At 53.0% G+C, this 19,367-nt stretch overlaps 1 protein-coding gene across 7 annotated transcripts in view; it reads right to left on the bottom strand.

Moving 5' to 3' along the window:
• Positions 1 to 233: 233 nt before the first annotated feature.
• Positions 234 to 19,367, bottom strand: part of Axin2 (axin 2) — a 30,177-nt gene continuing 11,043 nt past the window's right edge. For 4 of the 7 annotated variants that reach the window (XM_047546612.1, XM_047546611.1, XM_047546613.1 and 1 more), the window contains exons 3-11: positions 19,169 to 19,309; positions 11,273 to 11,375; positions 8,771 to 8,911; positions 8,153 to 8,649; positions 7,700 to 7,894; positions 7,156 to 7,386; positions 6,507 to 6,602; positions 4,938 to 5,105; positions 234 to 1,711 (exon numbers count right to left, since the gene is read on the bottom strand). In XM_047546612.1, the coding sequence (XP_047402568.1) occupies positions 1,585 to 1,711; positions 4,938 to 5,105; positions 6,507 to 6,602; positions 7,156 to 7,386; positions 7,700 to 7,894; positions 8,153 to 8,649; positions 8,771 to 8,911; positions 11,273 to 11,375; positions 19,169 to 19,309 (1,699 nt within the window). In that variant the 3' untranslated portion in view covers positions 234 to 1,584. The remainder of the gene's footprint in view (positions 1,712 to 4,937; positions 5,106 to 6,506; positions 6,603 to 7,155; positions 7,387 to 7,699; positions 7,895 to 8,152; positions 8,650 to 8,770; positions 8,912 to 11,272; positions 11,376 to 19,168; positions 19,310 to 19,367) is intronic. The other 3 variants (XM_047546616.1, XM_047546615.1, XM_047546614.1) reach the window with 3 other exon arrangements.

The following is a 19,367-nucleotide window of genomic DNA, read 5'->3' on the forward strand; positions in this document are numbered from 1 at the left end:
TCATGGGAACGTGGTCATGCACACCTGCTCCGTGACCAGAAGCGCCTTGGCCAGCAACCAGGGGATCTGGAGGACCCGAGTCCTACCAGGCCTCAGAGCAGGAGGTCAGCTAAGGGCTGGGCAGGCGGGAAGGAAAGGCGGACACCTGCGCAGGGGGGTGCCCGAGCCTGCGGCACCCGGGAGACAAAACGAGACCGACGTTTTGAAAAATATAAAATTTTAATAAAGGCTACATCTCTTAATTACAATAATTATTGTACCAAGTAATTTTCCTTAAATGAACTCTTTATAATGCATAATTTACAGTATAAGTAGAACAAAATGCCATGACAAAAGTCATTGAGTACAAGACTTGTAATAAAAAGGCATAAAATATATTTATACATAAACCCCTTTCAAAAATCAAGGGAAGCTTGAGCCCTCAATATAGGGCGACACACGGAGGGTTCCCCGTGCGGGTACAGGTACTGTACTGATTCAGTCAAGCACTAGAGATAGTGGATCAATACTCTCTTGCCGTACACTATATACAGACGTATGGTACAGGTGACAATGGCGAACAATGTACAGATTAACTTAACACAGAACCCCGACGCCAAGGTGAAGTGTCTGGAGGAGAGGTGCTGCTAGGTCTCCCGCTTCTGGATTTGCAGGGTGGCGGCAGGGGTAGGGGACAGTTTCCCGAATGGCTGTGGTCCAAAGGCTAATTGAGATAAAATAAGAACCGTCACTTCAGTACAAGCACAGCTTGAACCCAAGGCAGGGTTCCCAGCAGGCCTCAGCCCCCGGGCCACAGGGCGGAGAGAGGCTAGAAGATGTGGAACCTCGGTTGGTTCCAGGGTGACTCTGGCGCCCCAACAAGACTCCCCTTCCTCCACGATGGAGCATCCCACCCAACGTGACCAGCCCAAAAAGGTGATGTTGAAACACAGCCGACCCTCAAGACCTTTATGACAAAGCAGCACAGGGGTTAAAAAAAAAAAATGCACCAATTTCTGCATGTGTTAACGGTAGGGCACCATTTAAAAAAATAAACAATAAAAAATAAGACGTCTGTCCTCCCTGGGGAAAGGCAGTGCAAGGCGCGGTTCCTCCGTTCAGGAAACCACCCCTGTACGCCCAGCCCTGCTCCTAAGTGCAGACAGAACTTCCTCTCTCCCTTCCGTGTTTAAAGCAGCATATCCATAAACTGGGGCTGGGGGCGATCAACTGTTCAATAAATATCAGTAAGGACTCCTGTCCAGGTAAGTATACACAGCTCCTCTTAGGGCATGGATTCCGGGTCCCTGGGAAGTCATGTATTATGTATGGCAGTCTCTCAAACACAGTCAGCATCTTCAATAGCCACGAGTGGTCATGTTTTTAATAAATAGTTCAGGCTTTTCTTATCTCAGTACCCAGCTCATGAATAATGAAAATCAACCTCCCCCACCCTCCCGGAGGCCCAGTGGCCAATGCTTCCCTAGAGTTAGTCTTCTTCATTGGTTTAATTTTCCTTCAAAACGTCGTGTGGCTGTTGCTCAGGTCCAAGACAGGGCACGCGGGTTTCGGCCCCACGCTTCACCGGAGCCGGAACCCAGAGGCTCAGTCGATCCTCTCCACTTTGCCCAGAATCCTGCCCTCGTACATCGGGAGCACCGTCTCGTCGTCCCAGATCTCCTCGAAGACTGCTCCACAGGCGAACTCGTCACTTGCTTTTTTGAAGTAATACCTTAAAAGGAAAACCAGAAAAGCTTGTTGGAACTGCATCTTCTTGCTCTGCTTAAAGACACACAGGGAACGAGGGTGTGCTGGTCAACTGCTGTCCGCGCCTAAGGGGCTCTTGGTGCTGTCAGGCCCAACGGATCAGCAGGCCCTTCGGGGGGAAGGCTGTCCCCCTCTGGACAGCAGCCTGCACCGGCCTCTCCCGCCAGTGCCCGGAGGCCGTGGACCTCCGCTCACACCTGCCACTCTCCGAGGCACACGAGACGTGGGAGCAGGGCTGCTTCTTCCTCCTGCATTTTGGGGCGAGAACAGGAAGGGCAAGGTTTACCTGCAGCGGCAACCAGGCTGGGGGCGGGGCGGGTGTCTTTCAGACAGAACTGGACTCAGTTCCAGGCGCGGCCAGCCTAACAGAGGAGCCTGCACCCGCGGGCACCGGCAGCAGGCAGACTCGCGGCTGTCCGTCAGTCCAGGGGCTGCTCGCCCTTCCGGGGCCCAGCCAGGCAGCAGGCAGGCCGGCTCCAGACTTGTCGCAGCGTCCAGCACACAGCACTGGCCCCGTGGCACCCTCCTCTCCCCTCCTCCCGCTCCGAGTCCAAGCGTAAAGGCCCCCACTACACTGCCACTCCGGGCTCCTCGCGCCCCCAGCCTTCTTCCTCCTAAAGCTGTTAGTGCACAAACGCAAACGATGGCCTCTTGGGAGTCAGGCCACTGCTGTCCCCTCAGCTGGGCCCTGTGGAGACTCGGCGAGGCCCTGTTGTTTCCCTGTTCCCAGCAAGGGAGACCCCTCAGGTGGATTAAATCCACCCCTGCAAACTGTTACTTCTAGCTCGAAAAGGCCACTTGCAGAGAGAAAGTCACAGTCCCCTGGGAGCAGGGGGAGCCTCTAAAACACAGGAGTCCATCTCAGGGCTAGGGTGGGTTTTGGGGGTTTTTTGTCTTTTCTCTTTTTAAAAAAAAAAAAAAAAAAAAAAAACTGCTCTGTTCAGAGCTAAACTTCTTCCTCTCTAAAGAAGGTGAGCCAAAGGCTTTCTTAGGAGATAAGGCCAAGTCCAAGGGGACAGCTGGGCCCAGTCAGCGCCTTTGTCTTAGCGCTCTGGCCAGGAAGAAATGCTTCGCGTCCAGGGGGGCGGGTCGGTGTTCTTGGGGGAGCCCGAGAGGTCGTTAGAAAACGCGGAGGACCCTGTGTGCAGGACAGCGGGAAGTCACTCTTCCAAATCAGAGGCTCAGATCCCCCAGCCCCGGAGGCAGCCCTGGCTCTGACCCTCCAGGGTCACCAGCTGGGCTCCCTCAGCACCTCTGGGCAAAGGCAGCGGCCTTTTACACAACGATAGCCCCTTCCAGAGAGGGGAGAGGCAAGGCCGCCTCGCCACCCAGGACTTCAGACGTGCTGCACGGCCCTCGTTTTCTCCAAGAAACAGGCTTCCCACTGCAACATGCTTCATGTGGCAAACTCGGCTTTCTTCTGACATCTGGCACCAACAGCGTCTGGCAGGTCTGGCAGGACCGTTGCTTCTTGAACCCCTGCCATGCTGAGATTACTCAACATCCAGTCCCCACGCCACAGCCCCAGCTCACTGGGCCTTCCTCTTGAAGGGGGAGGGGTGCAAACTGAGAGGCTGGGGCCCGTGCAGCCCCTGGGGGGCAAGGCCTGGCACCCTGTGCCCCCTCCCCGCCCCACCAGGAGGGCACTGAATCCAGCCCAGGCCCTGAAGAGATAAGGTGGCCAGGAGGACCCTCCCACAGCCTGATCCAATCAGGAAGGAATCTGAGAGGCGGCCATTTGTGCAAGGCTGTGTGCATCAAAGGGGAAGGCCAGGGCTTCACAGCCAGGCTTATTAAATGTGCCTTAGGAGAAAAAAATCAGAGCCAGATGCGGCCAGAGTGGCTGAGTGCACCTTCCCTGCGAGCCTCTGCTCGGCGCTCTGTGGCTCTTCTCCCCTGAAGGTCACCTGCAGCTCCCCTCAAAGTCCAGCCGAGTCAAAGCCGAGATCAAAATGAATCCCTGGAGGGGCACACTTGTGTAATTAGTTTCACCTGTGTCTCTTCAAGATTAAAAGAAGCAGCGGCCAGGCCTGTTCCCTGGTCCCTTTGATAACTTTTCAGAATTGTCTCTTCCCAGGTATAAAAGGGAAAGATTCAGGCTCAGCTACACGCCCTGCTGGTCAATCACCTGCAGGGTCTCAACCCAACCTCCCCTCCCTCTGCCAAAGGAATCACTGTGGCCCTGCCCAAGCTAACTCTCGGGTGAAGGCGACTGGTAAAGTCACTCGGAGCCAGCTCTGTGGCGAGTGGCCCACCCTGTCCAGGAGCCCCGTGCCTTCCTGCCACCCCCTCAGGCTGCTAAGTGCTACCCGGGTTCTCCACCCGTCCCCTGGCTCTGGGGACAGGAGGTGGGTGGGCGCTGCACAGGGCACACACTGAGGAGGTGGCTCTCCTTCCTGGGTGCAGACCCAGGGGCCCCTGGGAGCCTTGCTTATCTTGGTCCCAGACGCAACTGGAGCACAGCCCAGGCATATTCTCTTGGCAAAAAGACCATGGACGAAGGGCAGGTGGAGCTCCACGGGAACTGAAGCAGCCACCACGTGCTCTCCTTCAGGAAGCGACTGAGAAACGGCCCAGGGTGGGCTCCCACTCGCCCCCGCTCTCCAACACTCCCAAGGGCCCGGCAAGGGCCGTGCGGCCCTCTCCAGGGCACTTCTACTCTGCCCATGAGGAAAGGAGGCCAGAGCCCAGGGTCCCATCCAGGGCCCTGCAGGGAGAAGGCATGAGGCCCACGCAGGGAAGGTGCCCGCCCACACGCCTGGCCCTTCTCTGTTAAGGGCACTCCTTCCTCAGTGACCTGCTGACTCTTCCTTTCCTGGCCTTTGCCCTTCTCTGAGCCTCCAGTGTCCAGTTCTCTCTAGGTCCAAGCCAAGCGGAGAGGTACCTTCAGGGTCTCCCTCCTGATCAGTCTGCCCTACCCCCCAGCCCCTCGCGTTCAGGCAGAGCCTCCCCCACATGGGCAAGCCCCAACCCTTCTGACGACGAAGCCCACTGCTGCTCCTTTGCTCCCCAGTCTTGTTCACCTGGAGGACAAAGCCCAGCAGCCCACTGGGAGAGCCTCCCCGGGCACTTCTAAGCCCTTCCCTCCTGCCCCACCCAGGCCTGCCCAGGCTAGGGCAGCTGCTCCAGCCTCTGGCTCTGGGTTCTGAGCAAACAAACCCTAGAGCAGAAAAAAGTCACAGGACTCTTACCTATAATTTCCCTTCTTGCTGAGCTGCTCTTTAAAGTGGCCCAGGGTCAAGCTCTGAGCCTTCAGCATCCTCCTGTACGGGATTTCTTCTCCACAGAAAAAGTAGGTGACAACCAACTCACTGGCCTGGAGTGCATGGACTCCGGCCAGTTTCTTTGGCTCTTTGTGACTGAAAATAAGACAGAGTGCAGAAAGTTTAGCTTCTCAAAGCAGATACAAATTTAAAGAAAACCCACACATACAGAGGCAGCCTCCTAACACTGAGGCTGAAGCTGTGAGCTCAAGGCTTGGGGCGGGGCCCTCATGTCACAGAGGCAGCCACCTCTGGTGGACACACAGTCCATCTGCACATGATCTGCACAGAGCATGCAGGAAAGGAGAGCTTCCTTTCAGTTGTACAAATTGGTATCGTCTTCCTCAACGCCAAATGGGGTACCCAGCAGCCTCCTTCAGGTGACTGCAGACGGGGGCTTGCCAATGAAGGCGAGAGGGAGGAGAGAGAATCGGGGGCTGCCGGGGCACACCCCCCACTAGAGAATGCTGCAGAGATGAACCCAGAACAGGGCACCTCCAGAGACGGCCCACTAAAAACGCCGGAAGCCCAGGTTTCTGAAGGAGAAACACAGCTAAGGTAGCCAGTCGTCTTGACAGTCCCATTATCCTGAGGTTTTGTAGAGTAGCTTTAAACAAAAAGAGGCTGCTGGTGCAGATAGCTGGTAGACTTGAGGTCAACCAATCAGAACAATGGAAGGGCCCAGGGAGGTGGCTAATTGGGGACTTCAATACTGCTCACTGCTCAGGATCAAGAGTCTAAGAAAGAAACTCTAGACTGTTGTAGATCTCAGAGCAAATTTCTTTTTAAATGCATCATCCTATAATTAAACTAAGCCAGACTCCTCTATCCACTCTTTTCTTATTGAAAAGAAGCATGGCTCAATTTGGGGGAAGACCACATAAAACAAAAAGATGGCCTTGTCAGTCATCTGCAACAGCAGAGCACCTTCTCCCTGTTCAGGGGACAGGAGATGCTTCCTCCACCACTAACGTACAAGCTGAATGGGACAACTCCGCCTTCTACCCATCTGTTGAGGGCTTCAGGACCCAGCTGTTCATTCCTATGAGCCCCCAGAAAACCTGTGTTGTGATGCAATTCTTAGTACTGACATGTTTTCCAGGATCCTCACTGATGACAACATCTACATTTACTGTTGGTCATCGCTGGTGTTAAAATCAAGGTGTTTTTTATACAATGAAAAGAGTTTTACAAAAAAAACAATTCCAGGCGGGCACGGCGATGCACACCTGTAAACCCAGTGACTCGGGAGGCTGAGGCAGGAGGATTGCAAGTTCAAGGTCAGACTCAGTCACTCAGTGCAGCCCTAAGTAACTTAGTGAGACCCTGTCTCAAAAAGTAAAAAGGGCTGGGGATGTGACTCAGTTGAAGACCCCTGAGTTCAATCCCCAGTATTGGGAAAAAAAAAAAAAAAAAAAGAAAAGTAATTCCAGATAACAAGTACCCGGAAACCTAAGCCACTTGGTGCATCTCAGTAATCTGGGTAGAGACACTCACTCTTCTGGAGCCAAGCTTGGGTTGGAGAAGGGCGTGGCTCCTGCCTGACCAGTGGCCGAGTGGTTCCTGTCCCTCTGCTGACTGGCCACACAGCACCTGAGGACACAGTCAGGGCAAAGGCATTTTATAAGGTGCACTACTGTCCCTAGGGCCATTGAGAGCAGACAAAAAAAAAAACTACTCTCTTTGGCCTCCTGAAGAGACATGTGCCCAACCTTCATGCCTGTGAGACCCAACCAGGGCCCTAGGTTAACAGGGACTACAGGAGGTCTGCAGTGTGTCTCAGAAAGGAGCCCAAGACAGGACATTTCCAGTCCTGCAAAGACCAGTCATGGCTACTTACATGCTCACCTAACCCGCTGCAGACGATCAAGACAGTGGTAAGATGGGATTTATAAGGAATTACTGAAACTCACCCTCCTGCTCCTAGGCGTGACTCGCCTAACAGACAGATCCTGGTTTAACTGGCAGAGTGAACATAACTAAACAATTTCTAGAGGCTAGAAAGGAGGCGCTTACTGCCGGAAGCATTTCCTCCTCCCAGAGGAGGCCGAGACACAGGTAGCCAGGAAGGGCCCCTCCCACAGGCAACAGACCCAGTCTCCACCTCCAAACCCAAACGCTCAACCTCCAAGGCCGCCCCACTCACCTCTGCTTTGGGGGCTTCGACACCTCTGCCAGTCTTCGGCAAGCCTCCTCCAGCTGCGCCAGAGTGTTGGGTGGTGTCAGGGGAGGCACTGCAGAGTCCTGGGTAAAGGGATGGGGGCGGGGGGCTGGGCGGGGGTGCCCGCCGCCCCCCCACAGATGGTGCCTGCTGACTCGTTCGCCTGGGGACCCACGGGCAGACTCCAAGGGGTAGGCCTTTTTTGTGCTTTGGGCACTGAGCAAGGAATGAGAGAGAGAGAGAGGAAAAAAAAAAAAAGAGAGAGAGAGAGAAAGAAAAAGAAATTGGGTTAGAAAAACTGGAAAATGTGACTTCAATGAAACTTGTCTATTCTGCTTTGAGAGAGAAGAAAATAACTCTACCATAACACCAACACGGGTCATTGCCAAAACATGACATTTTTGTGGGCTGCTCAGTCCAACCTCTAATATTAAGAGGGCAGGAACGAGCAGTCACATTTGTTTTCCCCACTGCAAAAATAGCCATCCCCACAATACCTCGGGACTGAGGCCCCACGGGCGGTGTTTACCTATGGGGCTTGGGCTTGCTCTGCCGCTCATTCTCCAGCATCCACTGCCAGACATCCTGCGACCTGTCTCCTTCCTCCCCAGGAAGCTGCAGGGCCCCAGCTCCACCAGGGGCCCCTCCTTCCCTGGCTGGCAGGGCCAGGCCTGGCTCTGGGCCTTTCCCGGTTCGCTTGGGCAAGGTGCTGCCTCTGCTGCCACTGTGGGGAACCAAAAGCCACACTCAACCCAGACAGCCAGCTAAATCTCCAGGACTCTGAAGCAGACAGTCGAGCAGACAGGGTGCAAGAAGGAAAGCTCATCCGAGCACCTGAGCCCTTCCACCCTGCAGCAGCCTCTGCCCAACTCCTGGAAGCCCAATGTCCAGGACCTGGGACCCCACCGCATACCCGCCCAGGGCCTGGGCTGGCAGAGGAGCTCCTCCCAGCTCAGGACATTCAGGACCCTCTGACACTCACCCAAACGGCTCCCCGGGGACGGGCTCTGGGGCCCTGGGGTGGCTCTTGCATTTGGAGTAGCAGTAATACTCAGTGCCCCCAGGGCAGAGGCAGCGCACCCTCTGCGTGGCCTCCGCCTCGATCTCCTCCTTGGTCTTAGGGATGGCGTGGTGGTGGATGTAGTGGTGGTGGACGTGCTTCGTTGTCTGTTTCGTTGTGAAGCCCTTGCTCCCGACCAGCGGGCAAGCAGCTGCTGGGGGCAGCTTGGCCCCCGGGAGGAGGGAGTGGTACTGCTGGTGGTGATGGTGGTGGTGGTCGGGGGAGCGGGAGCGCGGGCTGTAGCGGCCCATGCCAGGTGACTGGCAGCCAGGGGTCTTGAGGACTCTGGACAGGTGGTCATCCAGAATCGTCTGCGGGTCTTCCTCGTAGCTGCCGGAGGGCAGGAGGGACAGGGGGTGCTGGGCAGGCGCGCCCTCCCGCGAGCTCAGCGCCTGCTCGGAGCCCTCCTTCTCTTCGTCCTGGAAGGGGAGGCAGCAGAGGGGAGGTGACTCAGGAGGCGGGTGGGACCCCAGGCCCAGGTTCTCACACACATGCGCACACGCGCTTGGGCGCACGCGGAGGGACAGGTGGCGGCGCTACCTCGCGGATCTGCTGCAGCCTCTCCTCCAGGCTGTGGCGGCTCTCCAGCTCCAGCTTCAGCTTCTCCAGCCTCGAGATGAGCTCGGCCGCGAAGGCAGCGGGCTCCACGGGCGTCATCTCCTTGGGCAGGCGGTGGGTTCTCTAAGGATGCGGGGGGGAAAGGGACAGGCACGCTTAGCAGCCCAGGCGGGCCCTGGCAGGGGCGGCAGGAACGGAGCTCGCGGGCCAGGGAAAGCGGGCCTTGTCCCCGCATTTGGGTGGAGAGCGATTGGCGAGGCGGCCTGGGCTGCTCCGGATTTTTATGCGCGGGCGCCACGGCCTCATGGAGAGCCATGGTCCCCACCAGCGTTTGCCTTGGGCAGGAGCAGTTGGTCGCACTCCGAGAGGCCCTGCTTGTTCTCTCTGTAGTACAACCAGCCCATCAGTAGCTACTCTGAAGTAGAAAATCTTCAAAGACTGTTGTCAAACATCAAAAAAAAAAAAAAAAAAAAAAAAAAAAGCAGCCCTCTGAGGTGGGGAGGGGAGAGAAACCAACTCAAGGAATAAAAAGTAGAGGCTAAACAGAAAGGGAGTTGGAAATTAAAAAAGTAAGATTGGAAAGGAGGTGGGGGGGGAGGACAAGGGGGGAAAAAAGAGTCAAACGGCCCCAGATCAGAGAAGAAGTGGTAATTTATTTCCTGGCCGCACACTGCGCACCTTTGAGGTGGTGTTGTCTCAACACTGTCCTGGATCTCCCTCGTTTTTCTCCTCCCCTCCTCCCTATCTCTTTGTACAGAAAATGAAGAAAGCTGCTGCAGGCTAGTAGCAGAACACTGCTGAGCTTGGCTGCCTGAAGCTGATCTATCAAGGGAAAAGGGAACATCTCCAAATCAAGTGCAGAATATAAAAAGGCGCGGAGAACGCCTGCCAAAAGCAGCAAACAGAGAGGACCCCCACCGCCCAGCTTTCTGTCCTTTTTCTGTCATCTTGCTCCCCCCACCTCTCCACTTGTTCTACCTCCTTCTTCCTCATTTCCCTCTTGCTTTGCCCTTTTCTTTGGGGTGGGGGAGCAGAAAGCCAACTTGCAAAAGGCCAGCATCCCCCCGGCCGCGGAAATGGGCCTTGCCTGGGCAACATTTAGCTTCGGAAACCTGAAAGGCCCCTGTGTGAGGGCCACTCTCACCACGGCTGGCTCCGTGCAGCCCAGCCCCCGTGACAGTAGCGCCTGGTGGAAGAAGTCGATTTGCACACCCCAGGACAAAATCATCTAATTTACAAGCCTGGGCCAGAGAACTTTCCACTGTTAACATACATGCCACCAACACCCCAGTCGGAAATTTCTGTCATCCACATTGTTGCCTGGGCAAAGAGGGAATTCTGGAGTCCCACCCCTACCCCCCAAAACACAATTTAGTGTTCTGATTTTAAGACAAAGTAAGTCTGCCTTCGTCTGTGATGAGCATTCAGAGGTGAGCCGTGGTCCACACGGATGCGACATGGGGTCAGCACTGGATATGCTAATTTCCTAAACATGACATAGCCAGACAGATCAGCTGGACTCTGACACTGGCAGGAAGGGTTCGTAAACATTCACCTGCCGTAAGCTGGGTGCCCTCTTCCCCTCCCTGAGGAAGGGGTGTCCTTGCATCCTGGATCTCAGGCTATTCTGAGAAACACAGCCCTGAAATGGGGAGGCCTAAGGGGTAGCTCTGGAATCCAGGGGATCATGTGCCAGCTGTTTTCAGGGACATGTAAATAAGAGGAAGGTTCCAGAGAAACCCTTTATCCACTAGCTTAGTCATACGAAGAAGCTGCTCATGGGATCCTCACCTCCAAACACTTCCATCAGTCACATTTGTTGGGCACAGACTCATCAGCAGGTACTAAGCCAACTTCTGAGGTTTGAAATAGAAACGACGGAACGGCTACCCTCCAGGGTTTCAGATGTTAGTAAGGGAAATGGCCAAACAGACAAATGGATGGCTGAAAAGGCTGAGTCATGCAGTAAACGCATCAAGAAGTCCCAGGGACAGGGTTTTCCTTCCAAAGGGGGCCGTTTCCTCTAAACTCCCATTCATTCAATCAAGTCTTTATTGAGCACCTGCTATGTTTCAGGAAACGTTGTCAGTCTGAATACAGAATGCCCAAGACTCCCCGCCCTCAGCAGGCTTCCATTTCATGGGAATGCAAATGAGGTCATCACGCAATAATCCCCTGGCACTGCCTGGTTTCTGGGAAGGTGCTACTTTGGTTTCTCTCTCATAGGGAATTTTCCCTTTTTCAATTCAGAAAATGTGAAAAGATTCAAAAAATAAGTCATCTTGAACCTCATAACTATTTCACTGTCAATTCACCCTAAAGAACCATGTTCTGTCTCGCATCCTGTTCTTCCTCTCTCCCTTCCCCTGGGGGACCCTAAGAATGGCTCCTCCTTTCCTGTACTGCCCCACTCCACCTCCTGTCTTTTTCTTCAGGACTCAGCGCTGGAGAAAACAGGCACCTCCCACCAAAATCTATACTCACCGGGAAATGAGGTAGGGACACTTGGCCATTGGCCTTCACGCTGCGATGCATTTCTCTCTGGAGCTGTTTCTTACTCCCCACGCGATAAGGAGGGATTCCATCTCTAAGGGAAAGAAAAGGACAAAATCCCTAGGCTCACGAGGATGTTACAACATGCACACTGGTTCACACATGCCGTGCACAGGGCCACACGCCGCCAGACCTGATCAAGTCCCCATGGGGAAGGATCCACCCAAGATCAAGTGGCCAAACCAACTCCAAACCCTGCCCATCAGTCATCACTGGGAATCTGGCCCCTTTGCAGATGCAAGGAAGCCTGTTTCTCAGGTGGTTGTCTCAGGACTGGCTTGTCCTCCAGCCAACCCAATACAGAGCGAGGACTCCTATTTTCAGGTGCCCAGACTAAAGATCCTCATGCCCCTTTGGTTCTCCCACAGCCCGTTATTACTCCAATTTACTGCTCCATTATAGGTGGTGCTAGAGCTAAAGGCTGGAGGGACACGAACCAAACCCACAGGGGAGAACACAGGCATTACTGAAGGTGTCTCAGTCTGCAGCAATCAACCTCCCAGTCATTTCCAAATTCCTTCTTTTTATGATCTCCCTTGGCTCTGATACCCCCTCCATAAACAAATTCTTAAAGACAAAGGACCAAGGTAGGCATCAAGAGAAGAGCCTCTCCAATGTGCCATTCTGTGCAATTCCTCCAAATACTGGAGTACCTACTATGTGCCAGGCCTGGTCCTAGGCACTAGGGCACCGAGCAGTGGGCAAAGGGGACAAAAAATTTTATTACTCTTAGTTCATATTCTAGTGGAGTGGTAAAGGCAATGAGCAAAAACGAAGCAAAAACACACCAGAGGGTGGTAAGTACTGTGATAAAACAGCAGGAGAGCGGGTCAGTCTGGGCCTGGAGAAGCTACAATTTTAAATTGTGGGGAGGGGGTCAAGGAAGTCCTTCTTGAGAGGTGACCTTAGGGCAACCTGAAGGAATTACGGGCCCATATGTCCATTCTATTTAAAAACCAACCCAAAAGCATTAACAAAGGTAAGGATGTTTAAGAAGAAAGCCTCTACTCAAGTTAGCGCACACTGAACAACCACCTGGAGTTGCTCCGATTCTTTTTAGAAAAGCATTTCACTCTTGAAAACAGTAGAATGGTTAAGGAGTGACTCCCTGTGCCATTTATGTCCCTTCCAGAGGCCACTTATTTACAAAGCCGCCGGCTCTGGGGCTGGAAATGCTGAAGTCAGGTTCCGGCGTCTCCTCTCCCTGGTGCGCTGTCGGTCATGGGGTGAAAGAAGAAAGACGTCTTTGGGGCATCAAGCAGTGCTGACATGAAGAGTCCGAGAACACCAAGGGAGCCGCCAGGAGAACGGGCCGACCTGAGGCTCCTTACCTTTGGTGCCCCCCGCATCCTAAGTGGCTGCTTTCCCCAAAGTTGGCTGACCTAGGCTACCAGTCAGGGCCACTGAGGGGGCAATGGGGACTGCACTAGAGCAACAATTCAATCTAGGTGAGAGTGCCACAGCTGGAGTGCACCACGGTGAGCACTGCGGGGGCGGGGGAGACTTCCAAGTGTGAGTCCTGCCCCGAGAAAGGGAAAAGGCAGCGCCAGGAGAGTGGGCTCCGTGGAAGGGCAGGCTGGCTGACCAGCGCCCAGGAGCAGATCTCCAGTCTGCAAGCTACCTGCAGAGGCCTGCACTTGACCAGGCCCTTGATGGGGGAAAGGACATAGGGCTCTAAGCCCAGCGACTTACTGAGTGGCCTGAAGCTTATTTATTGAAACTGAGTGTCTGCACCTACGAGAGTCTGCCCGACGCAGGAGACTGGACTCTCACGAGCACACGGAGCCTGACCAGGAACCAACTCCCACCCAAGGCAACGGACTGCGACCAGGGCCATCACATCAGCGGGCACAAACCGAGTTCCTATGGGGGTCAGATGCTGGCTTGGACATCTGACCAGTCATCAGACTGGTCTCACCAGAACCTTAATGAACACACATTCTACAGGTGACCAGAAATAACCATTGGACTAAAGTCATAGTTGGTCGCTGTCAGACCCAGGATCAAATCAAAGTCATTGCTGAACTCCAAAACAGGTGTCCTTAACTGGGCCGCCCACCCTTAAGGACATCGCTCCAGATGCCACTCCAACCCAGTCAGAGGAGCTGAACCTCCCGAGGGTTTGAATGCAGGGGTGCCATTTACTAAACCCCAAGGAGTCACCTGACAAAGAGGAAATTTGAGGAAGGTTCTAGAAGGTCCTCTCCACTATTTAGTGCTCACTGGTCTATGAATGTAGGTGGTGGTGGTGATCCCACCAATTAATTGGGTGTAACGCTGGTCTAATCAACTTGTGCTTCTCAGGCCTGCAGGTGATATTCACGGCTCTCTCCTGACCAGCTCCCCTTCAGGGACCTAAGAGTGGCTGGCTCTGTTCCAGTCCTCTTCCTGACAATCCTGGAAGTAAGAATCAAGCACCCACACACGTGGGTGTCACCTACCACGGCACAAGTGACATAGGCCTCAAGGGTCCTAGGAGAGTCCTCTATCTGTCCCCTCTACAACTGCTCTGCAGATTCCACAAACAGTCTTCACTTTTCTCCTCTGTCCCTTTGAATGGATACTAGTGGTAAAGCTTTGTACCTCTTCTGTTTTCACCATGCAAGGAAGGAAAAGAAATGAAAAGGAAGAAAATAGGGAACAGGGTGGAAGGCAGCAGGAGAAGCAGGTGACAGCCAGATTGAAGGCAAGAGGACCAGATGATTTCAAATGCATCCCACTCCACCCTCGGAAACCCAGGGCAGGTGAAGGATCCAAATGAGTGAAAGGCAACTTGGGATCAGCGTGGACAGAGGAGATTTGAGCTTGGAGAGGCACGAAGGAATTCATAGGCACCTTCAAGGAAATGTGGCTGTAACTCCCCCAGCCAAGGCTCTTCTTCCCAAACAGGCCTTCATTCCAAGAGGGGGCCTCTCTTCTTTTATTCAAGCTCTCGAAGTCTATGATCAGTTTCCTGGTTGCTCAAAACTGTGGGCTGAAGCGCGCCAGAGCTCCGTCCCTCTGCAGTCTCCTTTAATTATAAACATTTTAGCTAACGAGCCCGCTGCCAGGCCCAGCTGTTTCTGGGGAGCACTGATTTTGAAGTGTGGACTCCACTTAGCTGCCATTTAAGCCAGGCCAATTAGCTGAGCCTTTTGACTCCGCTGTGCCCGACCTAACCTGAGTGTCGTTTTCCGGTGGCTTTGCAATAGCAGGCTCCTGCGCATGCGCGTCCATGCGCATCTGCGTCTGGCAGCGCTCTGAGGCAGCCTCCCACCACAGCCAACATCAAAAGCCTGGTCTGTAAGATAAGGTGATATCTGAAGTCCACTTGGATGCATTCCCCAGTGTCCAGAACAAACCCCCATAACGAAGATACAAGGGAATAAAGATAAATAAATAAATAGGATAAATCATGTCGCCCCACGTGGAATGGGAGGAAATCATCTCGTGCAGATTCGGGGACACTCAGCACAAGCAACCTACAAATGGAGCTGATCCTAATTACAGGAGCAGATGCACACAGGAAGGGGAGACAGCCCTCCGCGCTGTAGGCTTGGCTTCCCACTCCCTGCCACCTCTGCACGCCAGGCTCTACTTGGGTGGCAAAGTGCCACTGTTTCTGATGTCCTTGGCCCCATGCTCCATCTTCCTAAGCCTGATGCCCTCGAGCGGCCCTGCACTCCCTCTGCCCCCAAGGCTCCAAGGATGGGGGTTTAGGATTTTGATGTAAGTCTGGCAGTTAACTTTCAAGAATACTTTGAAAACACAAAAACAAAAACATTAGACAGCCATTTATAACAAGAATACAGGTTCTGAGTGACAGGCTCATAAAACAGCCTTCTCAGAGGCCTATAATGGAGGCTCAAATCCCCAGCCATCTTTAAGAGGGCTTTTTACTTAGCGGGAAAACAGAAGTCAGCAGTAGGCTCTGGGAGAAGGCAGTGATTTCTTTAAAAGCCCCTGCCTGCTCTGCACACATCCAGGCCTTGGCGTGCGGCTCCTGCGAATAACCGAGTACAGGCCAGCCCTGCCCCACCTTCCACCCAGGCCGCTTGCAAAGGCCCCCGGGACTTAATTGGTTCTGTGGCAAATGAGACGATTGCTTCCCTGGGCTTGTGTCTAATGAACTCCAACCTTCTGGAGTCTATTGAAGGCTGCCTGTGACCCCCTCGATACCCCTCCCCAGCCCTGTCCCCTCCCAACTCCCAGCAGGGCAGCCAACCCCCACCCCCGAGCCCCTCAGCCCCTGGCTGCCCACGCTGGCCATTGTGAGAGGAGAAACAGCCGGGGCTCTTTTCATGCTTTATGGGGTGCTCCTATTCACTTGCTCAAGGAAATTTCAAAGGGGCCTGCTACCCTCTCATCCCCTCTAAGCTCCCGGGTGAACAATGGGCTGAAAGCGGTTCGGTGCAGCTTTTCATCCACACACACTTTATTTCTCGCTTGGCACTCTCGTCTGCACGAGGCCCACAATTGGCAGAGCTCTGAAGAGGGGGTCTAATCCCAGCCCTGGGAATCCCGGGTGACCGCGCGAGACAGGGCAGATCACACACACCCAGGGCCAGCAGGCCAGAAAGTGCCTCACATCACACCAGGCTTTTAGTCCATGCCAAATCTGTTCAGCAAAGAGTGGGGTGACCCCAAGGGACCCATTCCTGGCCGTCAATGGCAGTTTGAGACCCTTGGGAACCTCTAAAGTGTTAGTAAGCCCTGTCCAGTGGGCTCCTGGTTCTGGAGACCCTTTGTCCCACATCACAGGCAGCATGAGACAAATAACCCCCAAGTATGGGAGATATCCCACTAGTGCCAGTTGCACTTACAGGTGGTCTACACACTCCGAGTGACAGTCTTAACAGTCTGCTCACTTGGTTGGGAGAAGGCTCTGAAACACCCAAGGCTGCCAAGAAGATCAGAGCAAACACCATGAACCCTCAGGTCCCTGGGCCTTACAGGTGCTCTCCCTAGGCTGCCTGGTTTACTTACTATGGATCGAGACACCCTGTTACAACACCCAGAGGTTCTGCCACTAGGGGCCCCAAGGTATCTGCTGTGCATGCGAGAAAGCTGCTAGGTGATGGTTTTTCCCATGTTTCTCTGTACCAGACTGTTCTTCACTGGCCTCTGCACTACCGCTGCCACCCAGGATCAGTGGGCTACAAATCTTTCTGAGCCCTGAAAGTGGATTCCCCATACCTGAAGTCGGCAAAGTGCTTCAGCTAATGCAGAAAGGGGTGAGAGCTTTAAAGTCACTTCTCCATGAAATCGAGGAGGAAAGGCTGTGGAGAGAACTTGCAACGCTCCTTTTGTCCAACTCCACCCGACCCTGTTTTTATTTTTTTATTTATTTATTTATTTTTGCGGTGCTGGGGATTTGAACCCAGGGCCTTGTGCTTGCAAGGTAAGCACTCTACCAACTGAGCTATATCCCCAGCCCCCAACCCTGTTTTTAAAAAAGCATTCTGATCATGAATAAAAAGAAAAGAAACCCAAAGTGACTTACGGGTCTCATGAACAACCCATTACATCAACACAGCTCATGGTAATAAAATAAAAAAAATTAAAGAAAATGTTCATGCTAGGAAAAAAGAAATGTCCGTGCTTGGGGAAGACACAGAGGGCAAAGGGCAGGGGCCACATCAGGCAGGGTCACTGTTCTGCTTGGGACGCAGCAGGATTTGCTACCTCACTGTCAAGTCACCAGTAACTGCCTACCTTTCTGACTGGGTTTTGTGAGGATCAAACAGAAACAATTATGGGGACCACACCCGAGTTATCTCATCATGAACCCAAAATAACACCTCAGTGATGGGGACTGAAATGCAGCCAGGACCAGGAAGCAAGCCAAAAATAGTCTCTAAGAAATCTAAACAGAAGCCTCGCAGTCTTAGGTAAACTGCATTGGACTTAGGAGATTCCCTCAATGCCTTCATTCAGTTCCAACTCACTCTTAGTTTACACGTAGCACTAAGACTCCCACAAATTAATAAACGCTGAAGAATAATAGTTGCCAGAACCAGCACACAGATGGTAGGCAGAGTGTCAAAGAGAAAAGAGAAGAACGACCTCAAGGGAGGATCCATACCTATAGGGCAAGTGGCCCTACAGAACCCCATAGCTCATGAGGTAATGATACAAGTGAGTGTGAACACAGATCTTGGTATTAACTTTTTGGATTATCAAGAAGTAAACTTTGCCTTGTCTAATACCATTCAGTAAAAATAGAGTAAAATGCAATGTGAGAAATATGTCCATCAAAGAGAAAGGTTTTTCAAGTATGGATACACGAAGCGCTCGGGAAATACGGAAACCCCCTCCCCACAGCCTTTCCTTCCTCCACAGTGGATGAACCACCACCGCTCTATCTTCACCAGTGCCAAAGCCCTGTTCTTTTATTAAAATGGAACTTTTCACCTAGGGATCTCTCGTCTTTTACTAACAAGAGAATCTGAGGTAACACAATGAAAGCCACCAGGAAGATCAATGGTAGAGTCCCAAGCTGGCCTCCTCAATGCTCCTTCCAACTGGTCCCATGCCACAGGCCACATGACAGTGGCCAAGAGAAACCAGATAGTCTCAAACAGAAGGGAAGAATAGACCTCCAGTTTTAGGAAGCTAAAAGGAACAAAGTCTAAATAAGTATGCCAGAACTTAACGCCACTCAGTAGGTTTGCCTTTCAAAACTGTTCCCTTAGCAGGCAAAATTCTGACTCCAGAACATTTGTTGAAAAGCCTCAAAGACCATTTCTGGAATGGTGATTCTCAACTCAATGTTAGATGAAGAGCCTTTGGGGAATTGCACCCATGCCCAGGTTCCACACAATTCTCCTGAATCAGAACCTCCAAAGACCACAGGAAATGGTGACACCCCCACCCGCACCCCCACCCTACAAGATCCATAGAGAACTGCTGCTCTCCATTAAGAGAACTAAGCTTAACTTCAAATGACCTCGCCTGATGATCTGATCCCATCAGACCATTTCAGTAACTTGGATTACTTAAAAAAAAAAAAAAAAAAAAAAAAAAAATCAAAGCCGCCCACCTGCAATAGACCCAAGATCAGGTACCACTTTGAAGAAGTCTCTACTTAGAATCCCCAGAATCTACAGTCAGCCCACCACCAACAGTTATGAAACTGAAGGATGTCCACTGGAACATCTCCATGTGGGCACATCACACACAGGGTCCCCTGGAGGAGATACCTGGCTTTCTGAACACCCCCTCCCCCAAGCTTTTTCCTCAACAAACTCTAAATGCAAAACCTTCCGGTTCACCCTGAGTCCCACCTGTTGGATTTATTTATTTATTTGTTTGTTTTTTGTTTATTATTTATTTATTTATTTTGGTACCAGGGATTGAACCCAGCCAGGGGTGCTTAACCACCGAGCTACATCCCCAGCCCATTTTTTCTTTTTATTTAGAGACAGGGCCTTGCTAAGTTACTGAGCCTGGCTTTGAACATGCGATCCTCCTGCCCGGGACTCCTGAGCTGCTGGGGTTAGAGGCGTGTCCCGCTGCACCCACTCCGCCCGTTGGTTTTGAACCTGCGTCTCAAGCCCAGTCAAGGCCAACTGCTCCCACAGGGAAAACCAGAAGGTGGTTTTCAGACTCCAGAAATGCTCATCTTAACCTTCTGCTGGGCTTCGGTTTCTTCTGCTAAGGTGCCACCTCAACTTCCCTTTCAAAGCTCACGGGTTAATGCCACCTGACCACCATGTCACTCCCCCCCACCTGAGTCATGCCACGTGAGCCACGCCCCCTCCATGGAACCAAGGTCCACATTCACAGAGACGGGCATGCAAAGCCGGGGGAGGAGGAGAGGCAGCGTGGGGGCTGCCAGGTACTCACACGCTACTGTCCGTCAAGGACATGGAATCATCCGTCAGCGCGTCACTGGATATCTCACTGTCATTGGCGCTGGTGGCTGGTGCAAAGACACAGCCGGAACCCACATGGTACGGGTTGACAGGGTCACTCCTCTTGAGGGACCTGTGGGAAAAGCACAGTGAGAACGCGGCCACGGATCCTCACTGGAAGCCCAGGTCAT

The sequence above is a fragment of the Sciurus carolinensis genome, chromosome 3 (assembly GCF_902686445.1).
Source record: "Sciurus carolinensis chromosome 3, mSciCar1.2, whole genome shotgun sequence".
Lineage (NCBI taxonomy): Eukaryota > Metazoa > Chordata > Mammalia > Rodentia > Sciuridae > Sciurus > Sciurus carolinensis.